General features: G+C 45.3%; 4 protein-coding genes across 6 annotated transcripts in view; 1 reads left to right on the top strand and 3 right to left on the bottom strand.

Annotated features, from left to right (window-relative positions):
- The window catches only part of LOC126394079 (transcription termination factor 1-like), a 15,689-nt gene extending 13,587 nt beyond the window's left edge, over window positions 1–2,102 (bottom strand). Inside the window, exon 1 of one of the 2 annotated variants that reach the window (XM_050050679.1) lies at window positions 1,875–2,102. Coding sequence is in view for 1 of the 2 variants with exons in the window: in XM_050050675.1 (XP_049906632.1) it covers window positions 1,041–1,153 (113 nt within the window). In the remaining variant the exon portion in view is untranslated. Of the gene's footprint in view, window positions 1–1,040; window positions 1,445–1,874 lie in introns of those variants that run through there. The other variant, XM_050050675.1, reaches the window with a different exon arrangement.
- Window positions 2,103–3,621: 1,519 nt separating this feature from the next.
- LOC126395000 (G-protein-signaling modulator 2-like) lies at window positions 3,622–11,533 on the bottom strand. Of its 2 annotated transcripts, none has more exons than XM_050052171.1 (4): window positions 11,281–11,533; window positions 8,741–9,147; window positions 8,432–8,629; window positions 3,622–6,931 (listed from the first exon to the last, which is right to left on the bottom strand). In XM_050052171.1, the coding sequence occupies exons 2-4, from the start codon at window positions 9,089–9,091 to the stop codon at window positions 6,695–6,697; spliced, it is 786 nt and encodes a 261-aa protein (XP_049908128.1). In that variant the 5' UTR covers window positions 9,092–9,147; window positions 11,281–11,533; the 3' UTR covers window positions 3,622–6,694. The 2 variants fall into 2 exon arrangements, with proteins under 2 accessions (XP_049908128.1, XP_049908127.1); XM_050052170.1 differs by having other exon boundaries at window positions 11,276–11,533.
- On the bottom strand, window positions 7,513–8,293 carry LOC126395001 (cyclic nucleotide-gated cation channel beta-1-like). Its single transcript, XM_050052172.1, has 2 exons — window positions 7,825–8,293; window positions 7,513–7,776 (listed from the first exon to the last, which is right to left on the bottom strand). Exons 1-2 carry the CDS (start codon window positions 8,217–8,219, stop codon window positions 7,635–7,637), a joined length of 537 nt encoding a protein of 178 aa, XP_049908129.1. The 5' UTR covers window positions 8,220–8,293; the 3' UTR covers window positions 7,513–7,634.
- Window positions 11,534–13,347: 1,814 nt separating the features above from the next.
- Window positions 13,348–19,355, top strand: part of LOC126394917 (adenylate kinase isoenzyme 5-like) — a 7,674-nt gene continuing 1,666 nt past the window's right edge. The window contains exons 1-7 of the mRNA XM_050052059.1: window positions 13,348–13,407; window positions 14,120–14,302; window positions 14,626–14,779; window positions 14,892–14,954; window positions 15,914–16,060; window positions 16,496–16,797; window positions 18,793–18,984. Of these exons, the coding sequence (XP_049908016.1) occupies window positions 13,348–13,407; window positions 14,120–14,302; window positions 14,626–14,779; window positions 14,892–14,954; window positions 15,914–16,060; window positions 16,496–16,797; window positions 18,793–18,984 (1,101 nt within the window). The remainder of the gene's footprint in view (window positions 13,408–14,119; window positions 14,303–14,625; window positions 14,780–14,891; window positions 14,955–15,913; window positions 16,061–16,495; window positions 16,798–18,792; window positions 18,985–19,355) is intronic.

Genomic DNA, 19,355 nt, shown 5'->3' on the forward strand with positions numbered 1-19,355 from the left:
AGACCCATGTAGCGTAGCAGCGTACAGACTGATGTAGTGTAGCAGCGTACAGACCCATGTAGCGTAGCAGCGTACAGACCCATGTAGCGTAGCAGCATACAGACAGATGTAGCATAGCAGCGTACAGACCCATGTAGCGTAGCAGTGTACAGACTGATGTAGCGTAGCAGCATACAGACTGAGCAGCAGATCTGATTTTACCCTCCTCTGTCTGAGAGCCACCAGAACCAGATGATCAGTGAGCCTCAGTTAATGAACACTGACAGAACCTCAGAACAATAAACAGAACAGTCAGAACCAGACACTATGGTCCCTTCATCAGGAGAACAGATCCTACAGAACATGTTATTGAAATAAAAATCTAAATAATTAAATTCAGTTATTAAATTTAATTTACAGAGTTCAGTTCTAAAAGTTTCTCAGTTGAATAAAAAGTATAGAGACAGACTGTATGACGTTTGTTCTGCAGGATCTGTTCTCCTGATGAAGAGACCGTAGTGTCTGGTTCTGACTCTTCTCAGTTTATTGTTCTGAGGTTCTGTTTATGTTTATTAACTCACTGATCATCTGGTTCTGATGGATCTGATGGTTCTCAGACAGAGGAGGGTAAAATCAGACTGTTCTTCTCTCTGTCAATCGTTCTTCAGAGAACAGTTCAGCTGATCACAGTGGTTCTATAACCCAGACCTGAACCCGAACGTGACCCCAGACCTGAACCCGAACTGCTGTGGTTCTGTTAGTGGACGTGATAAAGACTGGTTTCTTACAGACCTCAGGAGAACCTTTAACACAGAACCCTGAACAACACAAACACACAGACCAGACAACAGTCAGTGACCCGGACCACTGAGCCCAGACCTGAACCACTGAGCCCAGTAGGGCTGGGCGATATGGCCTAAAAAAAATCTCGATTTTTTTTCCCCTCCTAGTTAAAATATATATATATATATATATATATATATATATATATATATATATATATATATATATATATATATATATATATATAAAAAATCAGACTGCAGCTTGGTAGCACATACCTGGGGTCCAAAGCTTTCAGCATGTGAATAAACCCCAGCTTTGAAAGAAAAGTGAGGCATGTGCTCTGTTTACATCGAGCAGCCAAAGTGAAGAAGCCTTCACAGTTCTGCATGCTGTTTTTGAGTTATTTCCCTCTATGTAAAAGTCAGACACTGATGACAGAGGCTGTGCATCATCCCTGCAGTGCTGAAAATAAAGTGCCGTTCTTTAACGCAGACGAAGTCCCGTTGTTTATGTGTTGTTGCCACAACGGCTAACACAAGCTAAAGGAGCTAATGGTCTTCGGAGGTCTCTTTACTACGGTTCGGGGGTCTGCCAGCTTGGCGTTGGTAACACTTATTTATCTTACTGACACAACGGCATGTCATTTATGTCCCTACACGGTGCGCATCTAAAATCCTCCTCTGCTCTCTGTGTCGCGCACGGTGGAGTTCGGCCCTGAACTCGCGCGCGCGCGCGCACACACACACACACACACACACACACACACACACACACACACACACACAAGTGAGCACACAAAAGCGCTGAAGAACTCGTTCCCTTTCTTGAGAAGGAGTTCTTCTTTCCATGTTGTTTGTGTATTAACCGCGCGGGGGGAGGGGTGAACCCACTCTGAACTACGGGAGCCCAGCGTGGAGCGGCGGTGGCGGGTTTTAAATAGGAACTTGACAACACCACGAGACCAGAGCCGGAGATAAGACCGGCTCTCAGAGGAGACCCGGAACCAGAGCCGAGAGCAGACTCGATTATCGGAGCGGGAGTCTGGTCCTGGCCCTGAATCCAGACATGAATCCGGATATTTTACATATTTGATATATTTATTGACTCACCGTCTGTTTGTTTCTGCGGCTGCACGCGGCCTGAACGAGACACGCTGCTTGTTTACTTCCTGTTCTTCATCAGCGCATGCGCAGGGCGCCTTAAAGCGCAGCAGGAGGAAGGGGGGGGGGGGTCTCACTCTGACCCAGTTTCTGTTCTTTGAAATGTAACTAAGTTCTTTGACTCCTCTCCAGCAGGTCAGGACAGGGATGAAGGACTTGTTGAAGGACTTGTTGAGGTTCCTGCAGGTTTTTGTCAAAGAACAGAAGAGGAACTAAATGTGGTCCTTAAATGTTCTTATTAAAGTCAGAGAGAACAGATGCTCACAGCTGATCAATATCTGATAGGTAACAGCTGATCTGATCGATCACACCTCGTCTCAGCAGGGACATGAGTTCGTGTGAATGAACTTCATGAAGCTGATTTCACCTAATTAGTTTAAGACCAATAAACATCACTGTCATTAACATGTGGCATGTTCGGTCTGAATCGGCAGAGTTTCCCAGCATGTACTGTGTTTAAATGTGTTGTAAATCAGTGACATCACATAGTGATGAATGTTTCTGTATGTCACAGTTGATGTGGTGGTCAAAGTTCAGTCGTAAACACGGTGATAACATCAGAGGGTCTGACAGGAAGCTGTCAAAGGGGAAGTAAAGAGCACTTCCTGTTTCAGAGTTGTTGAGAAACCTCAGCTCACCACATTTATTTTTCATAGTTCATTGAAATTTAACAAATCAAATTTAAAATTAGATTTTTACTTTGAATAGTAATAGTAAATAGTGAAAAGTGTATTTGATGTTTTGATGTTCATATGACAGAATTAAATGCCCAAACAACAACAAATATGTGTGACACATTTATTTTGTGAAGCTGTTTCCAAAGCTTTACAGTGTTTGATGAGTTCAGAGATCTGTCAAATCTCTGACTCTAGCTTATATTCTGATTTCATTGCTGGTTCATTTCAGTTTTTATATAAATAAATGTATTTTGTATAAACCTCTGACCTCACTCTCCTCTGACGCTGTCTCCACGGCAGCCTGTCAGAGTCGCTCTTTGTCGTCTTGTGTCTTTATGGCCTTGTTTCCTCTTAGTCATGTTGTCTTTACAGTCGTCTGTTGGTCGTCCTGTAGCAGTGTGGTCAGGTACATTTATGACAACATGGCTTCATACGTTCTTTATTGTGTCGGACCTCCGTCCTGTCCTGGTGGAGTCAAGTCAGGGCTCCACACCAGAGATCAGCTGATGAGCCTCCAACATCACAGCTTGAACTGAGTGAGACCTGAAATCCCCACGAAGCTTCGGAGGAGGAGGAGGAGGAGGAGGAGGAAGAGATGAAGGCTGGCGAAGAGGAGGTAAAGGTTGAATCTTCCCTCTATCGTTATGGGAACCTGAGATGGCAGGTTAATAAGATAGACGAGTTCACGTCACTCAGATTCACTTCCTGTATTTGAAGCATTCTCTGGGACAAGAACTTCCCTCAGGATAAATAAAGTTTTATTGAACTGAATATTGATTTATCTGTGTGTGTGTGTCTGTGTGTGTGTGTGTGTGTGTGTGTGTGTGTGTGTGTGTGTGTGTGTGTGTGTGTGTGAGTGAGCTGCTGCAGTGACAGAGTTTCCCCTGTGAGGATCAATAATTACATTATTATATCTTACCTTAACCATGAGGACTTTTACTCCACACACTTCAGGTACATTCAGATCTCCTGTCATTTAACTAAATGATCAACTGTGATTTTAGTCATAAACATAAAAATGCACAAAGATTTTTATTCAAAGTTTCAGTTCATTACAAATTCAACTCTTCAGATGCATAATGTGAAATATTCAGGTTAAGAAATAAGTCGTGTTTCAGTTCAGTTCTTCGTCTGTGGGTCAGAATCAAATCTGATGTTTAATAGATCAGTAGGATCAGTAACGTGTTATCGTCTCTAAAGACACAGAGACACTAGCTACGGGACAGACAAACATCCTCACTGGTCATCATGGAGTTTCAGAGAAGAAGATAAATGTCTCATCACAGGATATCTTCTTTACATATGACATCACACAGCAGCGAGCCGTCTGGAGACAAAAAACACTGACACTGAACACGCCTGTTAAGTCCGTCACATGAAGAAAAAACATAAAATCCATTTTACGTCCTGAAAACAGTCAGACGACAAGAAGTAAGAAAAACCTCTCTGTGAGAAACAGAAACCTCCGTCTGCAGTCTGGAGGGGCGGAGTCAGCTGACATCAGTCAGACGCAGTTACAGCGTGTCGAGACAACTTCTCTGTGGTTTTAAACATGACACCTAGATTAAGATTAAAGTTCCACTGATTGTCACACACCTGAGTGTGTGAAATTTGTTCTCCGCATTTGACCCATCTCGAGGGAGCAGTGCCGCGCTCGGGAATCATCACACTTCATCTCATCATGAGGTCTGACGGCGTCGTTACAGAAACTTCATCAGTCTGAAATCATTTCTCAGTTCAGGAAGACATTTGGATTGTTGGTGTCACAGAAACAATGCTTCCTGACTGCGTGTAGAAAAACAAATCTTAAACTAAAACTGTCTTAGGTCAGAACAGGAATTCAGCTCGTACAGAACCGATGAGCTTCTCAGGTTAGGAATCTTAAATCAGGACGGTAAAGACTCCGTACATCCTAACGTTAAAGGAACTGATGAAAATGTGTCTGTACGGCTGTGAAGCTGAAGAAGGGGAACAACACCAACTCCCAGATGTTGAGATTCACCACCTTTCATCTAAAACTAGTGCGAGTATGGGTGGTTTTTTTTTAAACATTGGAAAACCTGCTAACATAGACTCCTCTCCCACTGACAGTGGAGAGTCATACTGGTCTGCTGCAGAGCTGTGCACTAGACCAGTATGATGCTCTGGTTTTATTTTTCTCTGCTCTCTGCTGTGTCACTTTCAATGTCACACACGGTCTGAAAACAGGTTAGTAAACTGCAGAGAGCAGCATGGAGGCCGATGAGAATGTCAAACCCAAAACAGACTGATCTAGACCCTTTACGGGCAGCTCGCCCATAAAGGGTGTAAAATTACCGCGTCCACCTGGGTGTTGTGTTTCTGTACTTCAGAACTTTGGACATGACAAGCAGTGAGGATCATTTTCTGTAACTAGGCCCCAGAACTGTGAGAATCAGAACTCTGATACTCAAGTTTTTAAACAAAGATCAAATCTGCAGTCTGTCTGCTCTCTCTGATCTGTACCACCAAAATAAAACATCCTGTTGCTGTTATTAGTTGTTAAGTGCTGCTGTCTTATTCAGGATCTCGTTCAAGAACTTTTTCAGGAATTTATTAAGGAACCTGCTCAGGAGTTTGTTCAAGAATTTGTTGAGGGGCTCTTTCTGGAACATCTTCGGGATCTTGCCCAGGAACTAATTTTGGAACTCGTTTGGGAACTCATTCAGAAACTCATCAGGGAAGTTGTTCAAGAACTTATTCAGGAACTGCTTCAGAGACTTGTTCCAGAATTTGTTGAGGAACTCATCCTAGAGCTCTTTTAGGAACTCATCAAGGAACTCATTTTGGAACTACTTCAGGAACTCATTCAGGAACTTGTTTGGGAACTCTTTCAGAAACTCATCAGGGAAGTTGCTCAAGAATTCATTCAAGAACTGCTTCAAAGACTTGTTCCAGAATTCGTTGAGGAACTCATCCTAGAACTCTTTAAGGAACTCATCAAGGAACTCAAGTAACTCATTTAGGAACTAGTTCAGGAACTCATTCAGGAACTTGTTTGGGAACTGTTTCAGAAACTCATCAGGGAAGTTGCTCAAGAATTCATTCAAGAACTGCTTCAGAGACTTGTTCCAGAATTCGTTGAGGAACTCATCCTAGAACTCTTTAAGGAACTCATCAAGGAACTCATTTAGGAACTAGTTCAGGAACTCATTTAGGAACTTGTTTGGGAACTGTTTCAGAAACTCATCAGGGAAGTTGCTCAAGAATTCATTCAAGAACTGCTTCAGAGACTTGTTCCAGAATTTGTTGAAGAACTCATCCTAGAACTCTTTTAGGAACTCATCAAGGAACTCATTTAGGAACTACTTCAGGAACTTGTTTGGGAACTCATTCAGGAACTTGTTTGGGAACTCATTCAAAAACTCATCAAGGAAGTTGCTCAAGAATTCATTCAAGAACTGCTTCAGAGACTTGTTCCAGAATTCGTTGAGGAACTCATCCTAGAACTCCTTTAGGAACTCATCAAGGAACTCATTTAGGAACTAGTTTGGGAACTCATTCAGGAACTTGTATGGGAACTCATTCAGGGACTCATTTAAGAACTTGTTTGGGAACTCGTTCAGGAACTTGTTTGGGAACTCATTCAGGGACTCATTCAGGAAGTCGTTCAGGGACTCATTAGGCCCACTGAGGTGTAATAAACAAGTTGAGTGTATTTCCTTCCTCAGAACAGGAGTAAAGATGATGTTTGAAATATTTTAAATTTTGTTTCTGTCCAAACGTTCCAGATAACCGTCCTCTTCTTTTTCCTTCACTGCTCCGAGCAATGTGTCCCTGACAGGAGGACGAAGGTCAGGTGTGTCAGGTATATCATGAGTCACAAGGAACCTCTCATTAAACAAATTCTACAGGAACCTTAAACTGCAGTCACAACCCTCTGTCCTGTTCTCAGGTCAGACCTTCAGGGTGCGTTCACCATTGTCATTGTCACTTTGTTGTTTCCATGACGACACAGTCTGAATTACTGATTCACTGAAAAATCTAAAAAAATCTCAAATGTCCCGATGAAAGATCCAGACTGGGTTCCACAGTCTGACACACAGGAGCAATTCCTGTGGGCCCTGCTCTTCATCAGTGATGATGATGAGGATGATGATGATGGGGGGAGGAGCCTGCTGTGTGTGTGTTGATGTGTGGATCGTGGCCATCCTCGGAGTGTGTTAGCAGCAGTGATGCTCTCTGTTCGTCCATCCTCCTGGACTGAACCCTCTGAACCAGACTGAAGAAGTCCTCCTGTCCCTCAGGAACTGAACCCACCACGTCATCCAGGCTAGGGAGGGAACACCTCTGGTCCTCCATCCTGTCAGACTGTGGGACACAAAGAGACACATGATGAGACACAATGAGACATAATGAGACACAATAAGACACAGTGAGACCATAGTGAGACACATGATGTGACACAGGGAGACACATGATGAGACACAGGGAGACAGTGAGACACATGATGAGACACAATTAGACACAGTGAGACACATGATGAGACACAATTAGACACAGTGAGACACATGATGAGACACAGGGAGACACAGTAGGACACAATGAGACACAGTGAGACACAAAACGACACATGATGAGACACAATGAGACACAGTGAGACTCATGATGAGACACAGGAAGACACAGTGGGACACAATGAGACACAGTGAGACACAATAAGACACATGATGAGACACAGAGAGACACAGTGAGACACAGGGAGACACATGATGAGACACAGGGAGACACAGTGAGACACATGATGAGACACAATTAGACACAGTGAGACACATGATGAGACACAGGGAGACACATGATGAGACACAGGGAGACACAGTGAGACATACAGGGACTAAGATCATAACACACCTGTCCAGTCTCCTCCATACTGTTCCCCATTCTCTCACAGAACCACACCTGTCCACCTGTCATTTGCCCCCCTCTTTAAACCTGGAACCAGTTAAACCAGTACACTGGGCAATCCACCATCCATCAGATGGACAATGTTACCAGACTGTTTCTGCCTGTACCCTTAATCTTGTTTCTGCCTGTAACTTTCATCTTGTTTCTGTCTGTACCCTTCATCTTGTCTCTGCCTGTACCCTTTATCTTGTTTCTGCCTGTAGCCTTTATCTTGTTTCTGCCTGTACCCTTCATCTTGTATCTGCCTGTACCTTTCATCTTGTTTCTGTCTGTACCCTTCATCTTGTATCTGCCTGTACCCTTCATCTTGTTTCTGCCTGTACCCTTCATCTTGTCTCTGCCTGTACCCTTCATCTTGTATCTGCCTGTAACCTTCATCTTGTTTCTGCCTGTACCCTTCATCTTGTATCTGCCTGTACCCTTCATCTTGTTTCTGCCTGTACCCTTCATCTTGTCTCTGCCTGTACCCTTCATCCCGTTTCTGCTTGTACCCTTCATCTTGTTTCTGACTGTACCCTTCATCTTGTTTCTGCCTGTACCCTTTATCTTGTTTCTGCTTGTACCCTTCATCTTGTTTCTGCCTGTACCCTTCATCTTGTTTCTGCCTGTACCCTTCATCTTGTTTCTGCCTGTACCCTGTACCCAGTGCTGGCTGTATGCTGTATTCCAGGGTACAGGTATCTAGGGTCTTCATGTTGACACCTGAATGTTTGTTTATAAAGCCCTTGTTTCAGGCTCTCCCCACCCTGTCCCTGACTGACAGTCTGTACTGTCCTCACATGGTGAGCTGAAGTCCAGATGACTTGAAAAACTCATCAGGATCAGATGGAGACACACTATCACCTCGTCTCATCATCGTCCCCCCTCCCTGTCCCCACTGGTTCAGAGTGTCTCCAGGTGATGTACCTGGTAGTGTATGAGCATGTAGTAAAAGTCCAGACCAGGTAAGGAGGTCTGGTCGGGGCTGCAGGCCCCACACAGAGCAGCTGGACCTGGGTCAGGTAACAGACTGAGGCTGGCTCTCTGGTCCTCCAGTCTCTGACCCTGACACTCCAGGATCAGGTCCAACAAGGCCTCTGGCTCCTCCTGTTGGCTGCTCCTGCGCTACAGCAACAACACGGGGACCAGGTGTGAGTCGTTACGTCATGTGATCACATTAAATATCACATCACGTTCTGATCTCTAGAGTTCATCTCTCTGACAGGTGACAGTTACCTTGTTTCTGGAGGTCATGGTTCTGGTCCTGGGACTCAGGGCGGAGCCAAGGCTATGACCCCGGGGCCGAGTGGAGCCACCTTCAGCACCAGGACTTGACACAGGAGTCACAAGACCTGCGAGGGTCCTGAGGGGTGAGGTGGAGGCTGAGATCCTGTTGCTGGGTGTGGGGGGACGCTGGGAAATAGCACTGGTGTTACTGGTACTGAGGCGTCCTGGTCCCGCCTCCAAACAGCCATTACTGTGGGGGGGTGGGGAGCCTTTGGATGTCGTCCCCCCAATCCTGCCGTTCTGATGACAGGGTGAAGACAGGGAGGGGGCAGGTAAACCTGAGAGCTTCCTGTCAGCCATGATGGAGCTGTGGGCGGGGCTATAATCACTGTTGTCATCAGTGGGAGGAGCTAAATCTGATCAGACAGAGAGTTGTGTCATTTAAAGTAAAATCATTATTAAACTGACGTCAGAGACGACAAACATGTTTCAGCTCTTTAAAGCTGCTCCTCAGTCTGAACATGATGTTAGCATGCTAACGGTAGCTCTGTCCGGTGGTTACACAACAACTTGTCCAGATTAAATACTTACGTTAGCACTAGACTAACAGAACAGCTAACAGGACAGATAACAGAACAGCTAATAGGACAGGTAACAGAACAGCTAACAGAACAGCTAACAGGACAGCTAAAAGAACAGCTAACATGACAGCTAACAGAACAGCTAACAGGACAGCTAACAGAACAGCTAACAGGACAGCTAACAGAACAGCTAACAGGACAGCTAAAAGAACAGCTAACATGACAGCTAACATGACAGCTAACAGGACAGCTATCATGACAGCTAACAGGACAGCTAAAAGAACAGCTAACATGACTGCTAACAGAACAGCTAAAAGAACAGCTAACATGACAGCTAACATGACAGCTAACAGAACAGCTAACAGGACAGCTAAAAGAACAGCTAACAGGACAGCTAACAGGACAGCTAAAAGAACAGCTAACATGACTGCTAACAGAACAGCTAAAAGAACAGCTAACTTGACAGCTAACAGAACAGCTAACAGGACAGCTAACAGGGTTCTAACATACCCAGGGTATGATATCACTGTTCTGTCACGTCTACATGACAGAACATGGTTTGTTTCCACACTCACACAGCAAGTGAACAGCTTCTTGTTTTATTCTACTGATGTGAAAACTGCAGTGCAGATTATAACATCAAACATATTTTGGATTTCTGAATGTAATATTAGTTTATTCAGTGTTTAATGTAGCACATATCTGTATATTTCTACACACAGACTCAACATGTTTTTATTCTAAATATCTTTGTGTTACAGTTTTTCTCAGTTGTTTACACACAAATACTGGTACTTGAGACACAATGACCACAACATGTAACTCATGCACCAACCCCCTGAACCAATTCTGCTAAACTACAAGCACAATTCCTGCTTTACACTCAAATTGCAGTTCTAAAACACACTTTTTTCAAAACACTACACACAATTCTCTGCATTTGGCATTTGGAAGAAAATCTCTTGTTTTCACAAGGAACACACTGTCATTCAAAATTCTAAAGTTAATTGCCCTACTATGCACACTGACTCATCACATGGGCAAACACCTGTCACACAGTTTTACAATTAGCAATCAGAGCTTTAGCATAAAAGGGCAACAGGTGAGCTTTTCTGTTTTGGAGCAATGGATGCCAACATTGGAAACAGAGCCAGAGCCAGAGCCAGAGGAGTGAGAGTAAGAGGAGGAGGACGGGAAGGACGAGGATGAGGAAGGCCAAGGACCGTAATCTCTGATGAGATCCGAGCCACTTTGGTTGACCATGTGGCAGCATAGTTTTGTTTTGTTTTTTTACTGTAACTGTATACAGTAAATTCTTCTGTTGTTTTGTATGTAGACCACTGTATGTGCAACTTTGTGCTGGTTGGGATGTGCACTGTGTACATTGTTTTGTCACAGCGGTATGATGCGACGCCCAGCGGGGGTGTCATACCGTTGTGAGAGGTGTCTTTTTGTGTCTGATGCTGAAGTTACTCACAAAGTGTTCAGTAAGTGATGAGGGAAACTTTAAAACGTTATGTTTCTGCTCAAAGTGTGAGTGAACCCTGTGGAGATACAAAGCTGAGCATCAGGTTCTGATCTGTTCTCACTGAGCTGCAGCAGAAGTAGGTCAACAACACACAATCAGTGTGATCACATCTACAACACAAAGGACACACACACACACACACACACACACACACACACACACACATTCAGTGTCAGAGTCATTGCGTTCATTCAGTAACATACGACCTGTCAGCACCACCCGGTGGTCATCAGAGGGAACTACACCGAGACAGATAGACAGAGGAACCCCACAGCTCCGATACCAACTGATTGTGACGTTTGTTTTAGTTCATCTTCAGTTTGAAAGTTTTATTTCAAACACAAAAGTAAAAATGTCGTTCAGACGTTAAAAAGCTGATGAGACAAACAGTCAGAATCATCTTCAGTTTAAATAAAGTTTAAGGTTCAAACTTACTGCACCTCAACGTCACAAACTCTTTCTCTTCTTCTTCTTCTTCTTCTTCTTCTCGTCTGTTTCCTGTCAGACTCTTTTCTTTTCTCTTCTTTCACTTCTTCTCTTCAGCTCGTTTCTGCTCCGACTGAAAATGTCCCATCTACTGCCGCTCCGCACACAACACACACTAAATACACACTATACACACCGAACACACAATAACACACAATAAATACACACTAACTACACACTAGACAAACACACACACACACACTGACACAATAGAGGAGAAAGAGAGAGGACAAACTCCCCCTCTGGGCTTACATCACGGTCTCTATGGCAACCACAGAGAGGCTTCCAAATCATGTCCCTTCCCCCCCTGTCCAAACACACACACACACGCACACACACACACACACACACACACACACACACACACACATTCCTGCATGGTTGAGATCCATTCAGTTGAACCCAGATAATGATGCCACACACACTGACAGACAGCTGTGTCTGCATTAAAATAAAAACTTGACCAGTGTTGATGTGTGACAGAGTGACGGTGTTCAAATGTTTAACAGTGTTTAATATAAACTGATGTCAGTGTGAGTCTATACAGTAAATACAAGAGTGTAACAATATACAGTAAATACAAAAGAGTGTAACAATATACAGTAAATATAAAAGAGTGTAACTATATACAGTAAATATGAAAGAGTGTAACTATATACAGTAAATATAAAAGAGTGTAACTATATACAGTAAATACAAAAGAGTGTAACTATATACAGTAAATATAAAAGAGTGTAACTATATACAGTAAATATAAAAGAGTGGAACTATATACAGTAAATATAAAAGAGTGGAACTATATACAGTAAATATAAAAGAGTGTAACTATATACTGTAAATATAAAAGAGTGTAACTATATACTGTAAATATGAAAGAGTGTAACGATATACAGTAAATATAAAAGAGTGTAACTATATACTGTAAATATGAAAGAGTGGAACTATATACAGTAAATATAAAAGAGTGGAACTATATACAGTAAATATAAAAGAGTGTAACTGTGACACATTTTAACGTCACTCAAGTAACGTGTTTACGACATGTTTCCTTCTTAATTTAAACCAAAACACTTTTCTGTCTAAAACCTTACTGACAGTTTTGTTTCCTGAACCAAACTGTGACCGCGTGTCCAACACGCCCTCACTGTGACCTCGTCACATGTCCACGTTTGGTCATGGACTTTCCACGTCCGCATTTGACGTCCAAGGTACCCTGGGTGTGTTGGTTGTTGACGTTCTGGGATGCCTTGTCAACTTCAGCCTGTTACATGCATTGTCTGTTTTCAAAATACACTTCTGTTTTCACAGGAAATGTACAGTTTGCATACAGTCTCTTTCAAAATAAAAGCACTATGTGGGTACAACACCGCCACTTGACATCGTCTTCCTTGAACAAAAGCACGTGGGTGGGTTTAGGAATAAAGAACAGAATTTGGCTTTACAGTCTTACAGGAAGTGAACACTGGCCTCCTGAGTGAAAGACTGTGGTTGTTGGACCGTGCAGACGGACCGCTACATCTTGAGCTTTGCGTCCCAGCTCAGCTTTCTCTTCATCACATCTGACCAGTATAACACCTGCAGCACTACTGAGGTCACCTCAAACCACTGATCCATCAACGCTCCGTTCTACCATCACTCCTGAACGAGACCCCGACATACCTGACCACCTCCACCTGGACCTTCACCTCCTCTGCCAGCAGGTGTCACTGTGATGATGTCACGCTGTGTCATCCAATCAGGTCTCTGTGTGATGTGTCTCAGCAGCTCGTTGGCCTCATTAGCATAAAGGCAACAGGAACAATGACTCCGTCCACCTGATGCTGCTGCTGTCAGTCATTCTGACATCATCACTCTGAACACACTGCACAGACGGACGGACAGACAGACAGACGAACAGATAGATAGATAGATAGATAGATAGATAGATAGATAGATAGATAGATAGAGGATACAGGAACAAGTGAGAATAACCAGAGAAGAAGAAGAAGAGGGAGAAGAAGAAGAAGAAGAAGGTGATGACTATGAGCAGCTCAGAGATGAAGGAATACCTGTGTCAGCATCATCTTCCTCAGCTGTTGGAGGTGAGACGGTTCTGACTGAATCTTTACAGTTTGTGTTGAGTCTCCGCTGATCAGAGGAACCAGCTGGTTATGATCCTGAGTTACATCTGATTATTGATTATTGATCTGTCTGACACATGTCCTGTCAGTCGACTCTGATCTGTTTCACTCTGCGGCTCCTTCTGTCTCATTGAACTGTAAATATCAGAGTCAGTAACGTTCTGTGTCGGAGAACCTTCAGTCTGTTCTCATGTTCCTGGTAGATGTGATAAATGTTGCTCTGCTGTGAGGGCTGAAACCAATGCAGGTTCAGACAGACTCATACAGCGTGAGGTTTGTTTTAACATCCAGACATGATGCTCAGTTTGTTGCCACGGTAACAACACTTCACATAATACGAGTGGACAGAGTGACAGATCTGATGCTGTCAGGTCCTCAGCTGGACCGAGAATCCACTACAGACAGGATGTTTAATATTAAACATGAGTCAAACTGCGTTTTACATCACTGACAGAAACAAGTTGAAAATCAACCAATAAAACATGAATCTTGAGATTTTATGATGAAAAAGATTAAAATTAGTCCAGAGGTTTAAAATAAAGGAAATAAAGACTGGAAATAAAAATCGAATTAAATACAATTAAAACCTTTAGTTTTACTTTAGTTCAGATTTATTCAGATGATCAGAGGACGTTAGTGACTCCGGGACTCTTTCATGTGTTCTCTGTGTCAGAGTCTGTTGACAGGTGTCTTGTACCATCATCCTGACGACCCCGTCAGCTTCCTGCAGAGCTGCCTGATCAGAACCAGACAGCTGGGGGGTCCTGAGGCCGTCACCTGGGACACGTTCATCCAGGCGGACAGACGCCAGCTGAGCCCCACACCCTTTGAACCTGCACCTGAACCCCCAAGAACAGTATCATCTGTTCCTCCAACAACACCTCAAATACCCCCCAAAATAGCCCCTATACCCTCTACACCATCTGTACCCCCCAAAATAGCCCTAGCCCCTATACCCTCTACACCATCTGTACCCCCCAAAACTACCCCTATACCCTCTACACCATCTGTACCCCCCAAAATAGCCCTAGCCCCTATACCCTCTACACCATCTGTACCCCCCAAAACAAACCCTATACCCTCTACACCATCCAAATTAAACCCTATACCCTCTACACCATCCCCAATACCTCAAACAACACCCCCAATATCTCTTATAACACCATCAGTACCCTCCAGAACAAAACCTTTCAGCTCTACAACATCCCCAATAACCCAAACAACACCTCAAATAGCCCCTACAACACCACTAACCCCCACAATAAACCCCATACCCTCTACAACATCACCAATACCTCAAACAACACCATCAATACCCCGCACAACAGCACCAGTACCCCAAACAACAACAATGGTGTCCTCCATCATCAAAACAACACCACCTGGAACCTCCCCAACAGCTCCTGAACCCAGATTACTCCCTGTACCTCCACCTGGACCTGCAGTGACCCCGTCTGTCCACAGCGTGAGGAAGGATGAAGGAGACACAAAGACCTTCATCACAATTGGTAAGAGACTGAAGAATGATTGGTGAGTTTGAGTTTTAGCTGGAGTTCATTTCCCAAAAAGTTCAGTTCCTAAGAAGTTCAGTTCCCAAGGAGCTCGGTTCCCGAGAAGTTCAGCTCCCAAGAAGTTCGGTTCCGAAGGAGTTCAGTTCCCAAGGAGTCCAGTTCCCAAGGAGTCCAGTTCCCAAGGAGTTCAGTTCCCAAGAAGTTCGGTTCCTAAGGATTTCAGTTCCTAAGGAGTTCAGTTCCCAAGGAGTTCGGTTCCCGAGAAGTTCAGCTCCCAAGAAGTTCGGTTCCGAAGGAGTTCAGTTCCCAAGGAGTCCACTTCCCAAGAAGTTCGGTTCCTAAGGAGTTCAGTTCCTAAGGAGTTCGGTGTCCAAAAAGTTCAGTTCCCAAGGAGTTCAGTTCCCAAGGAGTTCAGTTCCCAAGAAGTTTGGTTCCGAAGGAGTTCAGTTCCCAAGGAGTTCAGTTCCCAAGGAGTCCAGTTCCCAAGGAGTTCAGTTCCCAAGAAGTTCGGTTCCAAAGGAGTTCAGTTTCTAAGGAGTTCTGTGTCCAAAAAGTTCAGTTCCCAAGGAGTTCAGTTCCTAAGATGTTCAGTTTCCAAGAAGTTCAGTTGCCAAGGAGTTCAGTTCCCAAGAAGTTCAGTTCCCAAAGAGTTCAGTTCCCAAGGGGTTCAGTTCCCAAGGAGTCGAGTTCCCAAGGAGTTCAGTTCCCAAGAAGTTCGGTTCCGAAGGAGTTCAGTTCCTAAGGAGTTCAGTTTCTAAGGAGTTCTGTGTCCAAAAAGTTCAGTTCCCAAGAAGTTCAGTTCCCAAAGAGTTCAGTTCCCAAGGGGTTCAGTTCCCAAGGAGTTTAGTTGGCTCAGGTTGAACTTCAGGTGTGTGATTTTGCAGTGGGAGATATGAAGTTCTTAAATCAGAGTCTCAGAGTTTTGATGTGAGTCTTCTAACTGTTCCTCCTCTCAGGTCCTCCTTCTGGTCCTCCTCCTCCTCGAGTCCAGTCTCAGGTCTCCATCGACTCAGACTCTGACATGACAGAAACGTCTGGACTCCTGCAGGAAGTAAGCATCACACCTCCTCAGAGGCCACGCCCCCTCATCATCTTCATCATCGGTAAGAAAATCCTGGAGAAAACTAAACCAGGACCAGACAGAGACCTAAAGCAGAACCAGGTGGGGATCTGGACCAGAACCAGGCAGAGATCTAAACCAGAACCAGGTAGAGATCTACACCAAAACCAGTCAGAGATCTAAACCAGAACCAGGTATAGATCTAAACCAGAGCCAGTCAGAGATCTAAACCAGAACCAGGTAGAGATCTAAACCAGAACCAGGTAGAGATCTAAACCCTAACCAGGTAGAGGTCTAAACCAGAACCAGGTAGAGATCTAAACCAGAACCAGTCAGATCTAAACCAAAACCAGTCAGAGGTCTAAACCAGAACCAGTTGGAGGTCTCAGCCAGGGGAAAGAATGACAGAAGTGTATGAAGGTCCCTGACCCGGTTCAGACTGAGGATGTTGTGGTCTCTGTCCTTTGATTCTCATCAGGCGGTCCAGCGAGTGGGAAGGGAAGTCAGGCGGCGAGGCTTGCTCATTACTTCCGCTTCAGAGTCGTCTCATTGGATGAGCTGCTCAGGAGGCAGTTACTAAGCCCCGCCTCACCCAGCAAGAAGTGGGAGGTTCTTTCAGAGATGATGGGTCACGGGGAGCTCGAACCTCAGGTCAAAACTAACCAGGAGGAGACAGTCTCTGAGCTGAGCCATCACCTGATTGGTCAGAAGGAGGTCAGAGGGGTCATCGTGGATGGGTTCCCTCAGGACATCCACCAGGCGCTCAGCTTCCAGGAGCAGGTACTGACCAATTACAGAGCTTGTTGCAATTCTGACTCTGCTCCACCTGTAATGACTCTGCTCCACCTGTACTAACTCTGCTCCTCCTGTACTGACTCTGCTCAACCTGTACTGACTCTGCTTCACCTGTACTAACTCTGCTCCACCTGTACTGAGTCTGCTCCACCTGTACTGACTCTGCTCCACCTTTACTGACGCTGCTCCTCCTGTATTGACTCTGCTCAACCTGTACTGAGTCTGCTCCACCTGTACTGACTCTGCTTCACCTGTCCTGCTCACCTGTACTGACTCTGCTCCACCTATACTAACTCTGCTCCTCCTGTACTGACTCTGCTCCACCTGTACTAACTCTGCTCCACCTGTACTGACTCTGCATCACCTATCCTGCTCACCTGTACTGACTGTGATCCACCTCTACTGACTCTGCTCCTCCTGTACTGACTCTGCTCCTCCTGTACTGACTCTGCTTCACCTGTCCAGCTCACCTGTACTGAGTCTGCTCCACCTGTACTGACTCTGCTTCACGTGTCCTGCTCACCTGTACTAACTCTGCTCCTCCTGTACTGACTCTACTCTACCTGTACTAACTCTGCTCTACCTGTACTGACTCTGCTCCTCCTGTACTGACTCTGCTTCACCTGTCCTGTTAACCTATACTGACTCTGCTCCACCTGTACTGAGTCTGCTCCACCTGTACTGACTCTGCTCCACCTGTACTGACTCTGCTTCACGTGTCCTGCTCACCTGTACTAACTCTGCTCCTCCTGTACTGACTCTGCTCCACCTGTACTAACTCTGCTCCACCTGTACTGACTCTGCTCCTCCTGTACTGACTCTGCTTCACCTGTACTGATCTGCTTCACGTGTCCTGCTCACCTGTACTAACTCTGCTCTTCCTGTACTGACTCTACTCCACCTGTACTAACTCTGCTCCACCTGTACTGACTCTGCTCCTCCTGTACTGACTCTGCTTCACCTGTACTAACTCTGCTCTACCTGTACTGACTCTGCTCCTCCTGTACTGACTCTGCTTCACCTGTACTAACTCTGCTCTACCTGTACTAACTCTGCTCTACCTGTACTGACTCTGCTCCTCCTGTACTGACTCTGCTTCACCTGTACTAACTCTGCTCTACCTGTACTGACTCTGCTCCTCCTGTACTGACTCTGCTTCACCTGTACTAACTCTGCTCTACCTGTACTGACTCTGCTCCACCTGTACTAACTCTGCTCCACCTGTACTGACTCTGCTCCTCCTGTACTGACTCTGCTTCACCTGTACTGACTCTGCTCTACCTGTACTGACTCTGCTCCTCCTGTACTGACTCTGCTTCACCTGTACTGACTCTGCTCCTCCTGTACTGACTCTGCTCCACCTGTATTAACTCTGCTCCACCTGTACTGACTCTGCTCCTCCTGTACTGACTCTGCTTCACGTATCCTGCTCACCTGTACTGACTCTGCTCCACCTGTACTGAGTCTGCTCCACCTGTACTAACTCTGCTCCACCTGTATTGACTCTGCGTCACCTGTCCTGCTCACCTGTACTGACTGTGCTCCACCTCTACTAACTCTGCTCCTCCTGTACTGACTCTGCTCCTCCTGTACTGACCCTGCTTCACCTGTCCAGCTCACCTGTACTAACTCTGCTCCTCCTGTACTGACTTTGCTCCACCTGTACTGACTCTGCTCCTCCTGTATTGACTCTGCTCCACCTTTACTGACTCTGCTCCTCCTGTACTGACTCTGCTCCTCCTGTACTAACTCTGCTCCACCTGTACTGACTCTGCTCCACCTGTACTAACTCTGCTCCACCTGTACTGACTCTGCTCCTCCTGTACTGACTCTGCTTCACCTGTCCTGCTCCACCTGTACTGAGTCTGCTCCACCTGTACTGACTCTGCTTCACCTGTCCTGCTGACCTGTACTGAGTCTGCTCCACCTGTATTGACTCTGCTGCACCTGTCCTGCTCCACCTGTCCTCTCTGTGTTCAGATTGGATCTCCTGACCTGGTGGTGTTGCTGCTTTGCTCCAACCAGACGCTCCGTTGTCGTCTGCAGAAACGAGCCGCTCTGCTCGGTCTCCTTGGAGATAACAGCTCTGCTCTCAGGAGACGCCTGGAGACGTTTCAGAGGGACATCGTCTCCACCAGCAGATACTACAGACAGCTACACCTTCTGATACAGGTACACCTGACACAACAACACCTGCTGACACAACTGCACCTGCTGACACAGCTACACCTTCTGACACAACTACACCTGCTGACACAACTACACTTGTTGACAGAGCTGCACCTTCTGACACAACTACACCTGCTGACACAGCTACACCTTCTGACACAACTACACCTTCTGACACAGCTACACCTTCTGTCACAACTACACCTGCTGACACAGCTACAACTTCTGACACAACTACACCTGCTGACAGAGCTACAACTTCTGACACAACTACACCTGCTGACACAACTACACCTTCTGACACAACTGCACCTGGTGACACAACTACACCTTCTGACACAACTACACCCTCCCCCCCCCCGTCTCCATCTCTG

This window comes from Epinephelus moara, chromosome 8, assembly GCF_006386435.1.
Source record: "Epinephelus moara isolate mb chromosome 8, YSFRI_EMoa_1.0, whole genome shotgun sequence".
In the NCBI taxonomy this organism is placed as follows: domain Eukaryota; kingdom Metazoa; phylum Chordata; class Actinopteri; order Perciformes; family Serranidae; genus Epinephelus; species Epinephelus moara.